Source organism: Numenius arquata, chromosome 17 (genome assembly GCF_964106895.1).
Source record: "Numenius arquata chromosome 17, bNumArq3.hap1.1, whole genome shotgun sequence".
Taxonomy (NCBI): Eukaryota; Metazoa; Chordata; class Aves; order Charadriiformes; family Scolopacidae; genus Numenius; species Numenius arquata.
In genome coordinates this window covers 3,020,167-3,037,436 of record NC_133592.1, presented here as the reverse complement: position 1 = coordinate 3,037,436, position 17,270 = coordinate 3,020,167, and the positions used below count along the sequence as shown (strand labels likewise).

General features: G+C 67.4%; 1 protein-coding gene across 1 annotated transcript; it reads right to left on the bottom strand.

Moving 5' to 3' along the window:
* Positions 1 to 3,001: 3,001 nt before the first annotated feature.
* Positions 3,002 to 12,624, bottom strand: AATK (apoptosis associated tyrosine kinase). The gene is given in 13 exon segments (XM_074160124.1): positions 3,002 to 3,030; positions 3,219 to 3,455; positions 3,546 to 3,693; positions 3,830 to 6,977; positions 7,066 to 7,215; positions 7,389 to 7,552; positions 8,260 to 8,344; positions 9,060 to 9,193; positions 9,380 to 9,467; positions 9,971 to 10,089; positions 10,222 to 10,301; positions 11,203 to 11,344; positions 12,496 to 12,624. Coding segments are annotated over 13 exon segments (4,569 nt in total). The 5' UTR covers positions 12,541 to 12,624.
* Between the last annotated feature and the right edge of the window lie 4,646 nt (positions 12,625 to 17,270).

Genomic DNA, 17,270 nt, shown 5'->3' with positions numbered 1-17,270 from the left:
GAGCACAGAGCCCCAGGGGTGTGGGTTGTTGCCGGTGGGTCTCCGTGCAGGCAGGGCTCTTCCCAAGTCAGATGCTTGTCACTGCCGTGGCCCCTCCAATGGTTTTTGCAGGAAAAAAAAAACCAAAAAAAACACCTCTTCTGACTTCTCCTGCCATGGCCCGGGCTCTGGCTGCGGGTCTCTACTCAACGTGCTCTTCTTCCTCTCCGGGGCTGGAGCAGATGGATGGGGGATCCAGATGGGGCAGGGGCGAGGGGAAGGGCTCCGCTGCAGGGCAGGAGAGGGCTGGGGGGGGGGTCATAGCCTGGGGCAGGGGGCAGGCCTGCGGTCCCCTCAGCCACCGGACCAGCGTTGTCCTCTTCCAGCCCATTCCCAGGGGCTGCAGCCCCCCCAGGATCCCTGGGCCGCCACCCCAGGCTCCAGCCAGCCCCCGGGGCTTCACTGCACCTCCTGGCTTGGTGACACCTGCAAGATGTAACCTGAAATAATTTTTTATGAGAAAAAGTAATTTATGAGCAATAAAATCTCCCCCACCTCTCCCACCCCCAGTGTTTTCCTTGGCCGGAGGTATCGGCCTGGCCCCGGAGCGTCACCAGTCTCCGTCCCGAGCATCCCCGGTCCCAGCCCTGGGCTGATGCCGGCAGTGGCCGATGTGCTGGGCAATGATCTGGGCAAGAAACGGCTTAAGATATTTTAAAAACTTTATTATTGGCCCGATGATATTTGACACACATGCTGGGAGCTGTATGGAAATCAGCACTGATAAAAAATACAGCAATTATGACCCGTATTGATAAAATAGACAATGTAATAATAGCCTTTCTATTAAAAAAAATATCCAAGACACAGCTCTGTCCTCATGCTGCCCTCCAGAGGCAGGGACCTGCGGCGCCATAGACCAAACCCGGCTGCTGGGAGGGGGGGCAGGACCAGCATCCCACCGCCCTGGGTGCGAGGGGGGAGCAGGGGGGGGGGCGTCTGGGGAGAGGGGGTGAGAACCCCCCGCAATGCTGAGCGAAGCCCCCGGCAATGCAGGCAGGGAGCGGGGGGGGTGTAGGAGGTGGGGGGGGTGCTGCGGGAAGGCACCCCGGGCACCCCTCCGGGGGGGGTGAAGCCCGCTCCTGCACGGGGTGCTCCCCCCCCTCCCCAGCACCCATGGGTGCTGCACCCCGTGTCAGCAATGAGCTGCAAGGGCAGTGCTGGGGCTGGGCGGGGGGGGTGAGAGGGACAGGGATGGGGGACATGAGGGGGTGAGGGGGGGTTTACAGGCCAAGTTGCATCTTAAATAAAACACTTAAATAAAGCAATAATTGCAATCAGTGACTGCTGTGGGAGGGAAACGGGGCAGGCACAGCCACTTTGGGTTTTGGGACTGAAGCTGGGGACCCCCCCCGGGACCCTGGCTGTCCCCTAGGAGGGTGGAGGGCACAGCCCCCTCACCCCCCCCAACAGTCCCCTGACCGCCAAGAGGGGCTGAGCTGGGTGGGCGAGGATGTGGACGCCTGTGCCGGGCACCAGGCTGGGCCCTGCAGTGCCGGAGCTGTGCCAGGATGGGGACGGGCTCATCCCGCGGCACCGTGCCCCAGTGGGGAGCAGATACACACAAACACACACACACACCCCCCCCCAGCAGCACCCCCATCCCACATGGGTGCATGTGCGTGTGTGTGTCCATGCCTGTGTGTGTCCGTGCACGAGGATGTGTGCCCTCGCCCCACATGCACAGGGCGGCAGGAGCCAGCCAGGGTGGGGGGGGGTGGGGGGCTGCAGGACGTGGGGCTGGGGGCAAGGGGGGCCGGGGGAGGTCTGGGTTGGGGGTGGGGGTGGTTTCTCACCTCAGGGTTTGGTCTATAGACCCCAAAAGGAACCAGCCCTGATTTCAAGGTTTCGCTCAGCTCCGCTTACTTCCATTTCCTTCTGGAAGCTGGAATTGCACAATTATCCTAAGCCTCAAATGTATTTAATAAAAAAAAAAATAAAAAACAAACAAACAAACAAAAAAAAAAACTGAACGAAGAACCGCGAGCACCCCCTGCCTCCCTCCCCCACCCCCCCGAATCGTTATGTCTCTTTGGCAGCAATAACTTAAAATCGCGTCAATGTGGTTCAGTCGAGAGCAAGTTTTGTTTTTTAGGGTGAGTTTGGTTGTTTGGTGTTTTTTTTTTTTTTTTTTTATCCTTTTCTTTAAATACAAAAATAGTTGGGTCAGTGGGTCCCTGGGGGCTGCCCTGCACGGGGGCAGCTGGGACCCCCCCCTCGTCAGCCCTCCCCGTGCTGCTCCCCGCTGCAGTGGGGCAGGGTTCCCGCCAGCCCTCTGGGTCCCTCGCCGGGCCAGGACTGAGCCCCAAAAAATCCAGAGAGGGGGGAGCTCCCCGGCCCCCCCGAGCCGTGCTGCCCACCACGGGTATGGGGGCACAAGAGCCAGCGGCAGTCCCAGTGTGGGGAGGGGGCACACTCGGGGTGACACCAAGCAGCGGCAGCAGCCGGTGACCCCTCGCTTGGGGATGCCGTGGGGCGGCTGAGCTGCCATGTGGGGCTCCCGGCAGCGAGGTGCAAGGCCAAGTGCACAGCACGGGGTTGGGGGGGGGGGAACAGCATAGGGGTGTGGGGGACAAACACCACCTCAGGGAGCAAGAAGCCAAGGGGGGGGACTTCACTGAGGGGGACACTCGGCAAATGTTAGCAAGGTCAGGGCACTACCCTTTAAATGCTATAATTTATATATATATATATGTCTATATATATATATATATGTGTCTATTTATACACGCACACGCACAGCCACCCGCACACGCACACACACGCATGGCCGTCACCCACCGCCTGGCCCCGGGCCGCGCCGGCCCCGCTCCCGCTCGCAGCAGCAAACGAGCTCCTTCCGATAAAATCTGCCTAAAAAAAACACATTCCAGAGCGCGCGGTCTGGGAGCCCCCGGCCGGACCCCGCTCCTGGCCCCGCCGTCCTCTGCCGGGACGATGCCCGGCCGGCATCCCGGCTGCCTCACTCCCGGTCACCGTCTTCGCTGCTGCCTGCAACGAGCGGAGAGGTGGCATGAGTAGGTGCCAGCGCTCCCATGGGACACCCAGCCCTTCGGAGGGGTGACAGTCCCCACGGGGCACAAGGGCAGGGTGTCTGTCCCACACGCTCCCGGCTCCCACTGCGGCTGGCACCGGGGGATGGCAGCTCTCTGGGGGTGTGGTGGGTTCCCGGGACTCACCTCCTATGGAGTCCATGTCCGAGTCGGAGACATGGGTGATGGAAAAGCGGGACACCGGGGCGGGTGAGACGGTGAACCGGGAGAACTGGATGGGCAGCACCTGCTTCTGCGCCGGTACCAGGGTGGGCAGCGCGGGCACGGCCGGGTCGGGCTCTGCCGGCGTCCCCGTCAGCGAGGCCATCAGGGACGGCTTCACCGGCATGAGCGGAAAGTCGTCGTCCCACTCGAAGCCACCGCCTGTGACACGGAGCGAGGGGGCTGAGCCCACCACGGGGTCACCCCAGCCTGCCCCGCCATGGTCCCCCATAACCTCCCCCGGCCCCTTACTCTCTTCCGAGGCATTGCCGTCCGAGGAGTCGTCCGAGGCGCCCAGCCTGTCCGCTGGGCTGGGGGGGCTGCCGCCGGCGGGGGGCTGCCCCGAAGGCTGGGGGGGCTCTGGGAAGCTCTGCTCAGCCAGTTCCCGCGTGGGGCTTTCCTGCACAAGGTGGGATAGGTGGGAACAGACCGTGGATGGAGCCACCCCTGGGGATGGCTCACATCAGTCCCCGGCATCTGAAACCCCCCCGGGGCCATGCCCAGCGCCCGGCTCTGCCCACCCCATGGCCACCCACCTGGTCGAAGAGGTAGATGGTAACGTCATCGTAGAAGGAGACAGCCTTCTTCTTGCGCTCCAGGTCCTCACAGAAGGCCTCGGAGAGCAGGCTGGGCATCTTGAGGAGGCTGCGCAGGTTCCTGCCGCTCTGGCTCTCGGCCACCACGATGGGCACGGCCACCGGCTCCTCCTCGCTCTCCTCGCTTTGCTCCTGGATGTTGTAGCAGCGCAGTTCCTCATCCGACTCATCGCTGTCTTCCGTGTCCTCCTCCTCCTCCTCCGCCTCCTCACGGCGTTCGGGGGCGGCCGGCCGTGGCTCCCGGGGAGACGGGAGCGGGGAGAGGCCTGGGGGTGACTCACCACCCGATAGCAGCGTGCTGGGACCCCCTGGTGCATCACCCACCCCAGTCCCCTCCGGTGGCAGCCCCAGTTCCCCAAGCCCCGGTGAGGGGGGCACAGTCTGTTCGCCCCCAGCTGTGGCTTCCCCATGTCCAGAGACACCCTCGGGCACACGGGTCCCTCCGATGGGCGCCGGCTCCCCGGGGCTTGTTGGCACCGGGGTCAAGAAGAAAGTCTTGGGTGGCACAGAGCCCGGGGGACAGGCATCTCCGTCGGGGTGTGGGGAGCTGCCCGGTACCAGCCCCGTGCTGGCGGGTCGCTGCTCGGTGCCAGGTGCCAGGGGGGCTACCATGCTCCCGGCTTCTGCCCCCCTCCAGTCCCCCACCAAACCCTCCGCCACCGGCGTGTCCGCTGCCACCGCAACGCCAGGCGCTGCCGGGGGACTGCCGGGTGCCCCCGGGGGGTGCAGAGGGTCCTCTCCCGGCACGGGGGCTCGCCCCAGGTCCTGCGCAGGGGGTCGGGGACCCTCCTCTGCCTCCGGGGTCTGGGACCCATCGCTGTCCTCCTCGTCCTTGGGGCCACGCTCGGCCTCGGCGTCGTAGTCAGAGAAGTAGGCAGAGTCGCGGTAGGGGTTCTTCTCGGCCAGGCTGTGCAGCTCGGCCCCGAGGGAGGTGGAGAGCCGCGTTTCGGGGGCCGGACCCTCACCCTCGCCCCCTGGCAGCCCCGGGGGTGGCTTCCCCAGCTGGCTGAAGGCCTCCGGCTCTCGGGGCTCGTGGGGCTCTTTGAGGACAAACTCGGGGGACTCGTTGTTCTCGGTGTCGTAGCCGCTGTCGAGCGCCTTGGGCTGGCCGGCGGGCACGAAGGCGGTGGGGCTGAAGACCTCACAGGAGCTGGCTGTGGAGGGGATGTCCAGCGACTCCAAGGAATCCGGTGTCCCCACCTGCTTCTGCAGGGACTTGAAGGCCGGGGCCGCTTCCACCCGTTCCACGTAGTCCCCGGAGAAGTCGGTGAAGATGCCGGAGGTCAGCTCCGCCGTGTCCTCATCGCTCCCCTCGTCCACGCTGGGGAAGCTGGCGCTGGAGAAGGTCTTGTCCGGCGTCTGGTCCGCGTCACCGGCGGCACACGCGGTGCTCTCGGCGGCAGCCTCCCCGGGCATCGGCGCCGGCGCCTCAGAGGCCTCTGGCACAGGCTGGGCGCCATCTGCGCCAGGCTCCACGGGGGGGTCAGAGTTCAGGGCGGCGGTGCCAGCCATGGGGGTGGCCTCTGCCGGCCCCGGTGCAGCCGTGGCGTGGGGCAGGGGGCTGAGGGCAGCACTGCTCCCCTCCACGCTCTCCTCCGGGCGGGCATCGTGCTGGGCCCCCGCTGCGGCTGGCGTGGCCGTGCCGGGGCCCCACGGCGTGGCGGGACTACCAGCCAGGGCTGCTGCCTGAGAGCAGCCGGAGGTTGATGAGTCACGGCTGTGCCAGGCCTGACGCCGCGGGGAGGGCGAGCAGCACGGGGGGGAGGAGGAGCCGCCGGCCGTGCCGGGGGCCTGATCCTGCCGCGGGCGGCGGAAGTCGTGGCCCGGTGGGGACCCCCCGAGCTGGGGCTGGCCACGTGGCACGGTGCCCAGTGGCTTGGCCATCAGCCCGCGGAAGGTGATCATGCGGCGGTAGCACCAGCTGTCGCCGGCCGGGGGCTCGCGGGGGGCCGGGCTGCCGCTGCCGATGTTGTTGTTGGAGGAGCTGTTGGAAGCCCACGGGTGCCGCTGAACCGGGGGGCTCACACCCTGCGGGCGGGGGGCTCCAGGGGGGCTGTCCTCACCCAGATCCAACGCCACGCAATCCAGCCGGGCCACGCTCTGCCCTGGTGGCCGCCCCCCCGGCGGCTCCCCGTAGCCCCGGGGGCTGTAGGCGCAGTTCACCGAGGGTGAGACGCCCAGCGGGTCGGTGAAGATGCTGGGCTGGAAAGCGGGGACGGGCCAGTCCTGGCTGCCCAGCTGGGGGGGCTCCTCCTCCAGCAGGTACCCCTCGTTCCCATGGCTAGGGGATGGCTCGTAGCCCCGCGGCTCCTGGCCCGGGCAGGGGTAAGGGTAGTACTCAGCACATTCCCAGGAGCCCTCGCCTGCCGGCGTGTGGCCCAGCAGCGGCTCCATGCTGAGGGAGACGGTGGGGCTGCTGTCGGAATCGTAGGTGCTGCCGTTCCGGGCCCCTTGGGCTCTCCAGCAGGACGGGGGGCGCGGGGACCCCCGCTCGCCCGCGGGACTGTAGGCGCACATGGCATAGTCCAGCTCGGCACTGCCTTCCCCGGGCCCCTCGATGCGGATGTAGTACTCGCTGCCGAGCGAGGGGCTGTGGGCGCCCAGGATGGGCACCACGCCGGGCGCGGGCAAGCCGGGGCAGCCCGGTGGCTTGCACTCATAGCAGGAGGGCGAGACCCCCAGGCTCAGGTGGCCAGCGGTCGTGGCCGGGTAGTAGAGGTCATGGTAGCGGGCGGCGCTGCTGGGACTCAGGGACCCCAGGGGCGCCTGGAAGTGCTCCGTCTTGGTGTGCTCCCACTTGTACTCAAAATTGAGGCCGTGGCTGGTCTCCATGACGGTGAGGATGTCGTCCCCGTCCGAGGGGAAGCCGTCGGCTGAGAACTGCTCCAGCAGCGGGAAAGAGGAGAGCTCGGCACCGTGGTGGCTGGCGCTGGCGCTGCCGTTGGGCTTCATGGAGTTCCAGCGCTTCTCGAACTCTTCTTCCGCCTCTGTTGCCCCTTTGGCGCAGAGGTAGGAGAGCAGGAGGTGCACCTCCTCCGCCGTCGGGCGCTGCTCCGGCTGCAGCCAGCAGAACTGCATCACCTCGTACCTGCCGCAGCGAGGGGCTGGGGTCAGCCCCGGACCCCCCCAAACCAGCGGGAGACGGGGAGAGGGAGGGGGACAGGATGGGTCCTCACCAGCGCTCTGACAGCGAGAGCTTCAGCTGGGGCTTGGGCAGCTTGAGCTGCTGCTCCTTGATGGCGTAGGCGAGCACTTGCCGGTCGGAGTAGTGGTCGTAGGGCTGGCTGCCCAGCTCAAACAGCTCCCAGATGGTGACGCCCAGCGACCTGCAGGCAGGGTGGGATGCTGGGGGGCATGGGGAGACCCCAACCCTGCTACCAGCTGTCAGCCCCAAAACGATCCACCCTGATGCACCCTGCTGATGCTGCCCTCACCAGACACCTCCTTCTGCACCTCCCGGTCACCAGCTACCTCTGTGTCCCCCCCAGACCGTGCTCACCAGACGTTGCTGGACTTGGTCTGGTCCACGATGAGCAGGTTGCCGTGCACTTCGTCGATGAGCTCGGGTGCGATCCAGCGCAGCGGCACCCACAGCTGGTCGGCCGTCACGAAGTAGTCATCCTGCCAAGTATGCAGGGTCAGTACGAGAAGAGAACGTCAAACCTACACGTAAGGGACTGGCCACACCACGACAAAAGCTGTCCCCGGCCCCATCACCCCCACCACCCTCCCCAGCCACCCCATCGCTGCACCCCAAGTCCCTGATCCCACCACCCGAGCACATGCTCTGCTCCATCCACCCAAGCCCCAAACCCCATCCTCCACTCCTCCAGTGCCCACCTCTCTTTTCTCCCTCCCACCACATCCCTCCGCCCACTCCCCCCATCTCCCCATCCTGACCCCCCCTCCAGCCCCACAGCCCCCCCCCACCCCTGCACTGCCTCTCAGCGGGCAGGACAAACAGACAGCCATCAGGCCAAGGTGCAGGCAACTGCCTGCAGGGACCCAGCCCTGGCAGAGGGGCATGCCCAGGCAGCAACAGGGCACCTCAGATGCATTGGGCTCTGTTGGGCAGGGGGCCTGGGTGCTCGGGGGGGCGGAAAAAACCCTATTTATGCTCAGGGGAGCTGCTGGCCTTGAGGGACAAGCCTTGGGGGGCAGCCTGGTCCTGGGGCACAAAGAGTCCCTCGCAGGGTGGTCTGCAGGACAGCACCCCCCAACTGCCCCAGCAAAGTCCAGGGGTCAAGGGGGGTGCCCTGGCACCGCTGGGGAGGGGAGATGCATGAATGGAGAGGTGTAGCGTATGTGTGCGCGCCATGGGGTCCCACCGCGCAGCCCCTCAGCCCCTTCCTCCCCCAAACCAGCCTTACTTTGTACTTGCAGTGCGAGAGCCCGTAGTCTCCGATCTTGACGGTCAGGTCGGCGGTGAGCAGGCAGTTCCGCAGGGCCAGGTCGCTGCCAAGCAAACCCCACCGCTGTCACCGCTGCCACGGTGGGCAGGGGGGCACCCACCGCCCAGGGGCCGAGGGTCTGTGCTCAGGGATGACCCCCCCAGGGCAGTGCCATGGCTGGTGGTGGGAGCGAGACGCTGCGCAGCATTCTCGCTGCCGAACGCCAGGCGTTGCCGATAACCAGCCACCAAATGCACAGCAGGAATGCCTGCGTGGCTCCAGCTGCGCCTCCGTCCGTCCATCCATCACGCGCTGAGCCAAGCAGAAAGCGGGTGTCCCCAGGCAATGTGAGCCCTGGCACGGGGACGGGCTCCCAGGAAGCTGCTCCAGCCCTTGGAGGGGTCGCGCAGATGGGGAAGAGCCCACCGAGGCCAGGATGCCCATAGGAAAGTCCCGCTCTGGTACAGCCAGGGACCCTCCAGTACAGCCAGGGACCCCATGTCCCCCCGACCACAGCACTGGGCACCCTCATGGGCACCCACCCACAGAAGCTGGCTTGGGTGGGGAAGGTCCGGTGGCCCCCGATGGCAGGACACCCCCTCCTCAACAAAATCACTGATGCTGGAGTCTCCGTCTGCAACTCACTCAGCACCAGGATATTGTTGGGCAGGAGGAGCAGCAGTGGGGCAGGAACGCCAGCATCCTGGGGGCACCCATGCAGCCAGGCCCCCTGGTTCCCCCCCCCCAGCCCCCTCCCCCGGTGCACCAGACCTGCCTACCTGTGGATGTAGTTGTTCCTGTGCAGGTGCAGGACGCCGCAGGCCACCTCGCACGCCATCCTCTGCAGGGTCAGCGGGTCCGGGGTCATGGCCTCAGCCCCCCGGCAGCTCCGCAGGTACCCCTTCAGGTCACCCTGCAGGGCAGTGCCACCGTCACCCTCCCTGGAGAGCCAAGGGGCTCAGCCGTGCCCAGCAGGACAGAGCCCTGCCACGCACCCTGCCCTGCCTGCAGCCCTGCCATTCCCTCCGGAGCTTGCACCCCGGCCCCACGGCAGCACCCTGGGGAGCAGGATGGGGTGCAAGGGACATGGGGGACTCACCAGCGGGCAGAACTCCATCACCAGCAGGTAGGGAGTGACCTCGGCGCACTGGGCCAGGCACTGCAGCAGGTTGGTGTGCTGGAGGGCCCTGTGCAATGGGGACACATCAGCATCGCACCGGCTGGGACAGGGGGGACCGGTGGCAGCCCCCCAGGAAACCATCTCCCCGCCTCCTCTGCCGCTGCGCTGGGGGACAGCGCGGGGGCTGCCGGGAGCGGGTACCAGCACGTCCCAGCACCCTGGGACATGCCACAAAGGGATATTTGTTTGGCTCTGCTGGGGCAGGGAGCAGCTCCGCGTCCCCCCCCGCCCCTCGGCCCCGCTCTGCCCATGACCTCACCACAGCCCTCTGCCCCCAGCGGCTCCCAGCACGGCCCTTGTCCTGCCACGATGAGCCCCAGGCAGACGGGCAATGGGGCTGGGACAGAGCCGTGCTGCCTGGAGTGCTCTGCCGGGCACCTCCATGGGGCAGTCATGGGGCTGCTTGGCAGTCAAACATGGCACCGAGGGGACCAGGCACCATCCAACAGCATCCCCGCTCCCGGATGTGCCCGGCGCAGCCGCGGCACCGCGAAGTGACCCCAGATGTACCTGTAGGGCTGTGCCTCCTCCAGGAACTGCATCTGGTCCTGCACGCTGGCGCTCGCCTTCAGCTCCTTCACCACCACCTGGGTGCTGCTGATGCCCGAGTTCACCTCCCCCAGGAACACCTGGGGCGAGGGACAGGCTCGTCCCCTCCATCCTCACCATGCGTGTGTCCCCCCCCATCCTCACCCCAAACCCTCGCAGCAGCCCGGTCCCCACCGCCAGCAGCCCTGTGGGGTGTCCCCCTTGCCCCTCACCTTGCCGAACCAGCCGTGTCCGATCTCCTTCAGGTAGAGCAGGCTCTGCCGCCCCAGGTCCGCCGACTTGAGGAGCTGCACTGTAACAGAGCACATCCCGCTGCCCGTGCGCCCTCCTGCCCACCCACTCGCCCACCCAGCCCACCCGCATTACCCGCCAGTCCCAGCCGAACCCCGGCGTCCCCACCGTGCCACCCGGTGCCAGGTCCTGCTCCTCCCCGGGGGGCTCCGGGGCAGCCCCCCCAGCAGCCATCCCCAGGCACCCTGCAGGTGCATCCTCCTGTCCAGGCATCCTACTGCAGCCACGCCGGCCGGGGGATGCGGGGTACCAGTGTCCCCAAAGTGGGTGGCAGCGGCGAGCTGGCTACCTGCCCCTTCTCCTCCTTGGGGACTGGGGAGAGCGAAGCAGAGCCTAGCGGGATCTCTGGCATTTAGCCCCTTCCCGGCCGCCCCCCAGCACAGGTCCTGCCCCTCGGGCGCCCATGCCAAGGGCGGGCAGCAATGGGGCCATTGTTGGGCTGCGCCGCCCCGCACCGTGCCGGCCCCGCCACACTGATGCCATTCTCCGGGACGGGGAGCGATGCTGGGTGGGACGGAGCCACAGCCGGGCACCCCCCACATTCCTCTCCCACTCACTGGCTTGTTTACATGGGACCAGGGCTAGTGGGTGCCACAGTTTGGGGTGCCTGTGTCCCGTCCCACCCCGGCGGTGCCATGCTCAGGGTTGGGGACAATCCACCGGGGACCTTTTTGTGCAGAGGGACAGTTGCAGAGCTCCCCAGGGACCTCCGCTGCTTGTCCCCTGCCCAGGAGCTGCTCCTACCAGAGCTGGGGCTCCGCTGGGGCCATCCCTCCTCAGCAGGGGGGATGCTATCCCCCACTATCCCCACCCCACCCCATCACCCCCTCCCCACAGCCCAGACACGTGGGACCCCCACCCATGGCACGTGGAGTCCCACATGGACCATCACCCCGGCTTACCTGAGCGCCCCGGTTGCTTGGCCATGGGCAGGGAGACCTTGGTGAGGGGCAGCACGTAGACCTCGGGGCCATGCTGGGGGGCGGGCGAGCCCTGGGCCGAGAGCTCCGTCACGTAGTCGTCCCCCTCGGTGTTCTCAAACTCCTGGGCCAGGGGGGCACACCCCGAGGAGAGACAACTGACCCCGTGGATTCCTCGTTGCCGGCAGCCTGCCCCGCACACCCCTCTGCCCACCACCCTGCACACCCCCGGGGGACCCAGAAATTACACCCTCCCGGCATGCACCCCAACAGCAGATCCCCCCTGGGGACGACCCCGGGGCTGGCACCCGCTCCCCACCGCCCTGGCACCCCATCCCGTTACCTGGCTGAGCCATCCAGAGAGCCCCCGGCTCCTGAATGCCGCCCGGGCGAGCAGGTAGGCGATGGTGAGCATCATGCCCAGCCCAGCCCTGCCTCATGGTGCTGCCAACCCCACCGGTGCCACTCACCGCAACCCGCCGGGCACGGGCAGCGGCCGGCCCCGGCCCCGCGCCCCTATATACGGGGTGTGGGGACACGCGTGGGCTCATTGTTCCCCTCCGGCGTGGTGAGGTGCTGTGGCCGGTGCGTGGGACTGTTACACAACAGCCCGGCGTGTGTCCCCCCCCCTGCCTGACCCCCCCCTCCTGCCGCGGGCGCCACAAGCCTCCACAAAAATCCCAGCAATTAGGGAAAAACCGTTTCTCGGCACATTCTGTGCCTGTGAGGTCAGGGTGCCTCCCACCCCCGGGGGCGTGCGGGTGGGACTGCCACGGCCCTTAACCATGGCGTGGCCTGGCCCCGCACAGATCCGGGAGCCCAGATGGGTCAGGATAAGGCCCATAGGGATGCTGAGCCCCACAGATCCAGGCTGTGCATAGCCGAGAGCCCGGATGGGTGAGGATATGACCCACAGTGATGCTGAGCCCCACAGCATCCATGCTCTGCCGAGCTGGGAGCTTGGCTGGGTCAGGATATGAGCCACAGCGATGCTGAGCCCCATAGCATCCTGGCTTTGTGCAAAGTGGGGGATCCTGGCTGGGTCAGGATACATCCCAGAGCGATGCCAAGCCCTGGCAGCACCCTGGGGGGCAGCCAGGGGGCTGAGCTCCCCCTGAGCAGCGCCATCCTGAGCCGGGACACATCCTGCACCCGGATCCTCTGGCCACCTCCATCCTTTGCTGGGTTCCTGGGGAGAAGCCCCGCCAAGCCCCAGGGGCAAGCCTGGCCTGGGGAGACCCCCCCGCCCACCGTGTCCCCGCGTCCCCAGCTCACCTTGAAGCCAATATCCCCCTTCTTGCAGCACAGGCAGGCCAACATGAGGAAGATGAAGGTGAAGAGCCCCGAGAAGGAAACAGCCACGACGGCCAGCGAGGAGGACCAGGAGAGCTCGCTAAGGGGGGTGCCGTCTGCGGGGACAGGAGGGGCTCGGGCTCAGGGCAGGGGGCCGCGGGGGGACCAGGGAGGGATGAGGCTGCATTGGAGGGTCCTGCTAGGGTGGGGGTCACAGCATGCGGGGGCACATTGAGGCTCATGGGGGCTTTGGTGGGGAGCACTTGGGGGGAGTGGGGGTCCCAGCACCACGGTGCCCCCTTTGCTGGCTCAGCTCATGGCCAGGATGGATGGGGAGCCCAGGAGGGACCCCAGAGCCGAGGCAGGACCCTGCCAGCAGCCTGAATGGAGGGGGATGGGGGCAGAGTCCCCACAGATATGGGGTGGCAATGATGCCCCATGGAGGGGGGCTGTACTGGCTGGGGGTCCCAGGCCCCCCCGCCCAGCCGATCCCTGGTCCCAGGCTTTGCCCTCCAGTGGAAGCCAGGAGGATGGTCCCCAGTGCCCGGGCAGAGCCGGCTCCTGCCCCGTCCCATCTGCAGAGCTCAGAGATGAGATCCCCAAGGGATCCACCAGGGATCCCCCAGCGCTGCCGGCATCCCCCCAGCCTTGCTCCCACTGACACCGACAGCTCTGCCTCTGCCCCACACCTGCAAGTACCGCTGGGCAAACCGCAGCTCCTGCCCCCAGCCCCACACCGGCCCCGGACCCCGGACCACCAGGCACAGGGAAGGGGATGATGCCGCTCCCAGCTGGGCACCGCACCCCCCAGGCACCAGCACCCCCCAAATCCTGCACCTATCGCCCCGTTCCAGCCTGCGCCGGGGCTGGGTGTCCCCTGGGGGTGGCGGGGAGCATGGTGGCTGCCTGTCCCTGCCAGGCCCCCGTCGCCGGCTGCAGCTGCCACATTACTATTCTGCCCAGAGCCTGCCCAAACAACCGGCGCGATTGTGGTGGGAGGAAGCCGGAAGGCTACGGTGCTGCCAGCAGAGCCGGCCTCACCAGGACCCACGCACAGCCCCACGGTGCCCAGCGCAGTGCCCGCCCCACGGGACATCGGGGCCGGGACGGGTGCCCTCCATCCCAAACCCCCATCCAGCGCCGTCGCCCCTCCCCAGGGCACCGAGCCCCTCGGGGATGCTCATGGTGCACGCACATGGGCCACGGTGCAGCGCCCCATCACCGGCCCCACATCCCGACGGCGCTGCCCCCCACGCCAGGGCTCAACACGGCGCTGCCAGCTCCCGTGTGTCCTTGAGAACAACCCCTGAAGGGCACAGAGGGTCGGGGGGAAGGTCCTGCCACCCCAGCAGGCAGCTCCCAGGCACTGCCCGGCACCGCATGGCTCGGGCACGGAGCACCCTGGTTCCCGGCACGGCGGTGAGCGGATGCACTGTCCGTCCCCCCCCCCCCGCCACGCTCCGGCACAGCCCGGCCAACGCCAAACTCTTTGCCGGTGCTTGCGAAGGAGCTCCAGAGCCATCTTCTAAGGCTCGTGGATGCAAAGCCGAACCTGGGAGGAGCTGGGGGTGGCGTTCCCCCTCCTTTCAGCTGGTTTCCATGGTGAACACACTTTGTACCGCGAATGTCACCATTTTCCCTGGATAGTGGGACAGCAAGAGAGAAAATGACTCACTGAAAAGAGCCTTTTGAATGCCGACAGGGAGCAGAGCACGGTGACAGAAGCCTTTCCAACGGGGACCGTCAGCTGAGCCGCGGCTCGGGAACTGGAGCTTCGCAAACGAACCGCTCTCCAAACCAACGAGCCCGTGAGCTCCGGCCGGTCCTGCCTCAGTTTCCCCACCTGCACCACCGGCGACCTGGGAGCCGTGACCAGCCCAGCCTGGGCAGGGCACCGCACTGGGGCAGGGGCACCACCACCACCACGATCCACCACCATCGTCCAGCTGGTGGGGCAAGCAAGCGCTGCCCTTCCCCGTAACCGCAGCACAGGCCTTCGGTACGGCGATGGGAGATGTGGCATCATTTCAGAGGCCAAATGCTCCCCAAAAAATAGGTCAAATGCACCTGCAGCAACAGCTGCCGGAGCATCAGGGCACAGGGACCACCAGGACGCAGGGAACGTCGGGATGCAGGGCCGGCTGCATGCAGTGGGAAGGACCCCAGGGCTCTCAAGAGAAGCTGGTGGCCCCATGGCATCCTGCACACCATCCTGAGGCTTTGCCCCCTACTCTCCCAGGAGTAGGGTCCCCTGGTATCGCTCCGTGCCCTCCTCCAGCCTTGGCGCTTGGTGCTAGCCCTGAGCAGCTCCCCGGCAGCCTGCTTGCCCACCGCGATGGCCTCCGGGTCAAGGCCAGGGTTCTCAGAGCCGGCCCGAGAGGAGCAGGGTGCAGGTGGGTGCAGGCAGCACAGCTCGGGGGGGCAGCACCCCACGGCCGAGCCCTGCACACCACGCTGGCACCCGCGCCAGGCAGGGATAGAGGGCACTCTATCCAGGCAGGGATAGAGGGCACCTCAGGAGAGCTGGGACCCCTGCGCAGCCCTGCCTGGCGCCATCACGACCCTCTCATCCCCAGCCGTGGGGGTCCCATGGGACTCTTCCAGCTGCTCTGCAATGCTCCCCCCCTCACCATGGGGGTCAGGCTGAGAACGGCCAGCTCGATGCATCCCCCAGCCTCCCCAGAAGCAACTGCTGCATCACTCAGGCAGCACCCAGCACCCAGGGCCGGCCCGGGGCCAGTGACCCACCCGGCAGTGGGCCCGGCATGTGCCGGCAGCTGCGTCCAAGCCGGGCAACACCGACCCCCTCGCCCCGGCCAGCCCTGCGGGATGGGGACAAACCGGGGTTTGGTGGCAGCAGCGAGCCCACAGCTCCAGCCCCAGGAGCACCTGCCCCAGCGCCAGCCCAGACAGGAGCAGAATGGACACGGAGGGAGACCAGGGATGCTGGGGGCAGCGGGGAAGCTGTGGGGGGCAGTAGGGTGCAGGTGGATGTAGTGGGGTGCAATGGGGGGCAGCAGGGTGCAGTGGGGTGGATGTAGTGGGGTGCAATGGGGTGCAGCAGGGTGCAGAAGGATGTAGTGGGGTGCAGCAGGGTGCAGTGGGGTGGATGTAGTGGGGTGCAATGGGGTGCAGTGGGGTGCAGTGGGATGCAATGGGGTGCAGCAGGGTGCAGTGGGGTGGATGTAGTGGGGTGCAATGGGGTTCAGCAGGATGCAGTGGGGTACAGTGGGATGCAATGGGGTGCAGCAGGGTGCAGTGGGGTGCAGTGGGGTGCAGTGGGGTGGATGTAGTGGGGTGCAATGGGGTGCAGCGGGGTGCAGCGGGGTGCAGCCAGGTGCAATGGGGTGCAATGGGGTGCAGTGGGGTGGATGTAGTGGGGTGCAATGGGGTGCAGCCAGGTGCAGTGGGGTGCAATGGGGTGCAGCTCCACCACCCGGAGCTGCCCCCGCGCCCCCCCCCACCGCCGGCAGACCCTGCCCAGCGCTGCCTGCGCCCCCAGCCCCCTGCGTTCCCCCCCCCCCCCCCCAGCCCAGATCACAGCCCCGAACGCCGGTTCCTAACGGGGACGGGAAAGGGCGGGGGGGTCCCGGAGGGATCCCGCGGGGGGAAGGGGGTGTCCCGTCCCCGCAGCCGCCCAGCCCAGCCCGTCCCTTTGCTGACTCACGTTCGCCGGGTGCCCGCGGCCGCCCCGCCGGCCATGGGCGATGCTGCGGCCGCCGCCACCGGCCGCTCCCGGTGCATCTCCGGGCACGGCGGCGGCTGACGTGTGCGGAAGGGACGAGCCGGGGCTCCCGCAGCGCCCGCCGGCAGCCCGCGGCTCCCAGCCCGGCCCCCGGGGCCAGACACGGGCGAGCACCAACCCGGCTCCTGCCCACCCGCCCGGGGCACGGCAGGGGCTGCCCAGCGCCCCGAGCGGGCAGGGCACAGCCCAAAGCTGTGGGGCTCAGGGCACGGGCATGTCCTGACACCCCTCCCACACCCCACACCCCACACCCCCCAAGTCCCGCCTGGCCTCTCGCTGCAGGACCTGCTGCAAGCCACAGCCCCCTGCCTCAGTTTCCCCATCTGTAATTCACGGAGGGTGGTTGCCCCCGGGACCACCGAGGGGTCGCACGGCGGGGCGAGGGCTCGCAGGGGGGCAATGGATGCTCCACTGCCCCTTCGCCCCCCCTCATGGCTCCCAGCGCACCCCCCATGAACCTGCTGGGTCCTGCACCCCAGGGTGCACCCCATGCACCGGGCTGCAGGACCCTGCAGGAGGTGCCCCGCTGGGGAGAGGGTGGATTTGGGCAGGGAGCAGGGCTGGATTTGGGCAGGATTCGGGCAGGGAGCAGGGCAGGATTTGGGCAGGGAGCAGGACAAGGTCGGAACACGCAGGACCCTTGGGGACCCCCCAGGTGCAGGCTGAGCGCCCCCCTGCCCAGGCAGCTCTCCCAGCGCAGACACAGCCCTGGTGACGCGTTAATCCCCAGGTCCGTGGGCAGCTTCCAGGAAAGCAATTTTACACCCCACAGGATGAGCGCTCTGCTCACCCACACGCATCCAGGCGGCAAGAAACCATCCGCTGCCATTTAGCGTGCAAAGGCCAGGCTGCTCCTCACAGCCTGTCAGCAGCTCCATAGGGAAACTGAGGCACCGGGAAGCGGGGAAGAAGCAGGATGGCCCCGGCTGCTGCACCCCTGAGCCCGGATCCCTCCTGCCACGGGAGCAGCCAGGAGCGGGGAGCAGGGTCGGGGCTGGCACTACCCACCGGT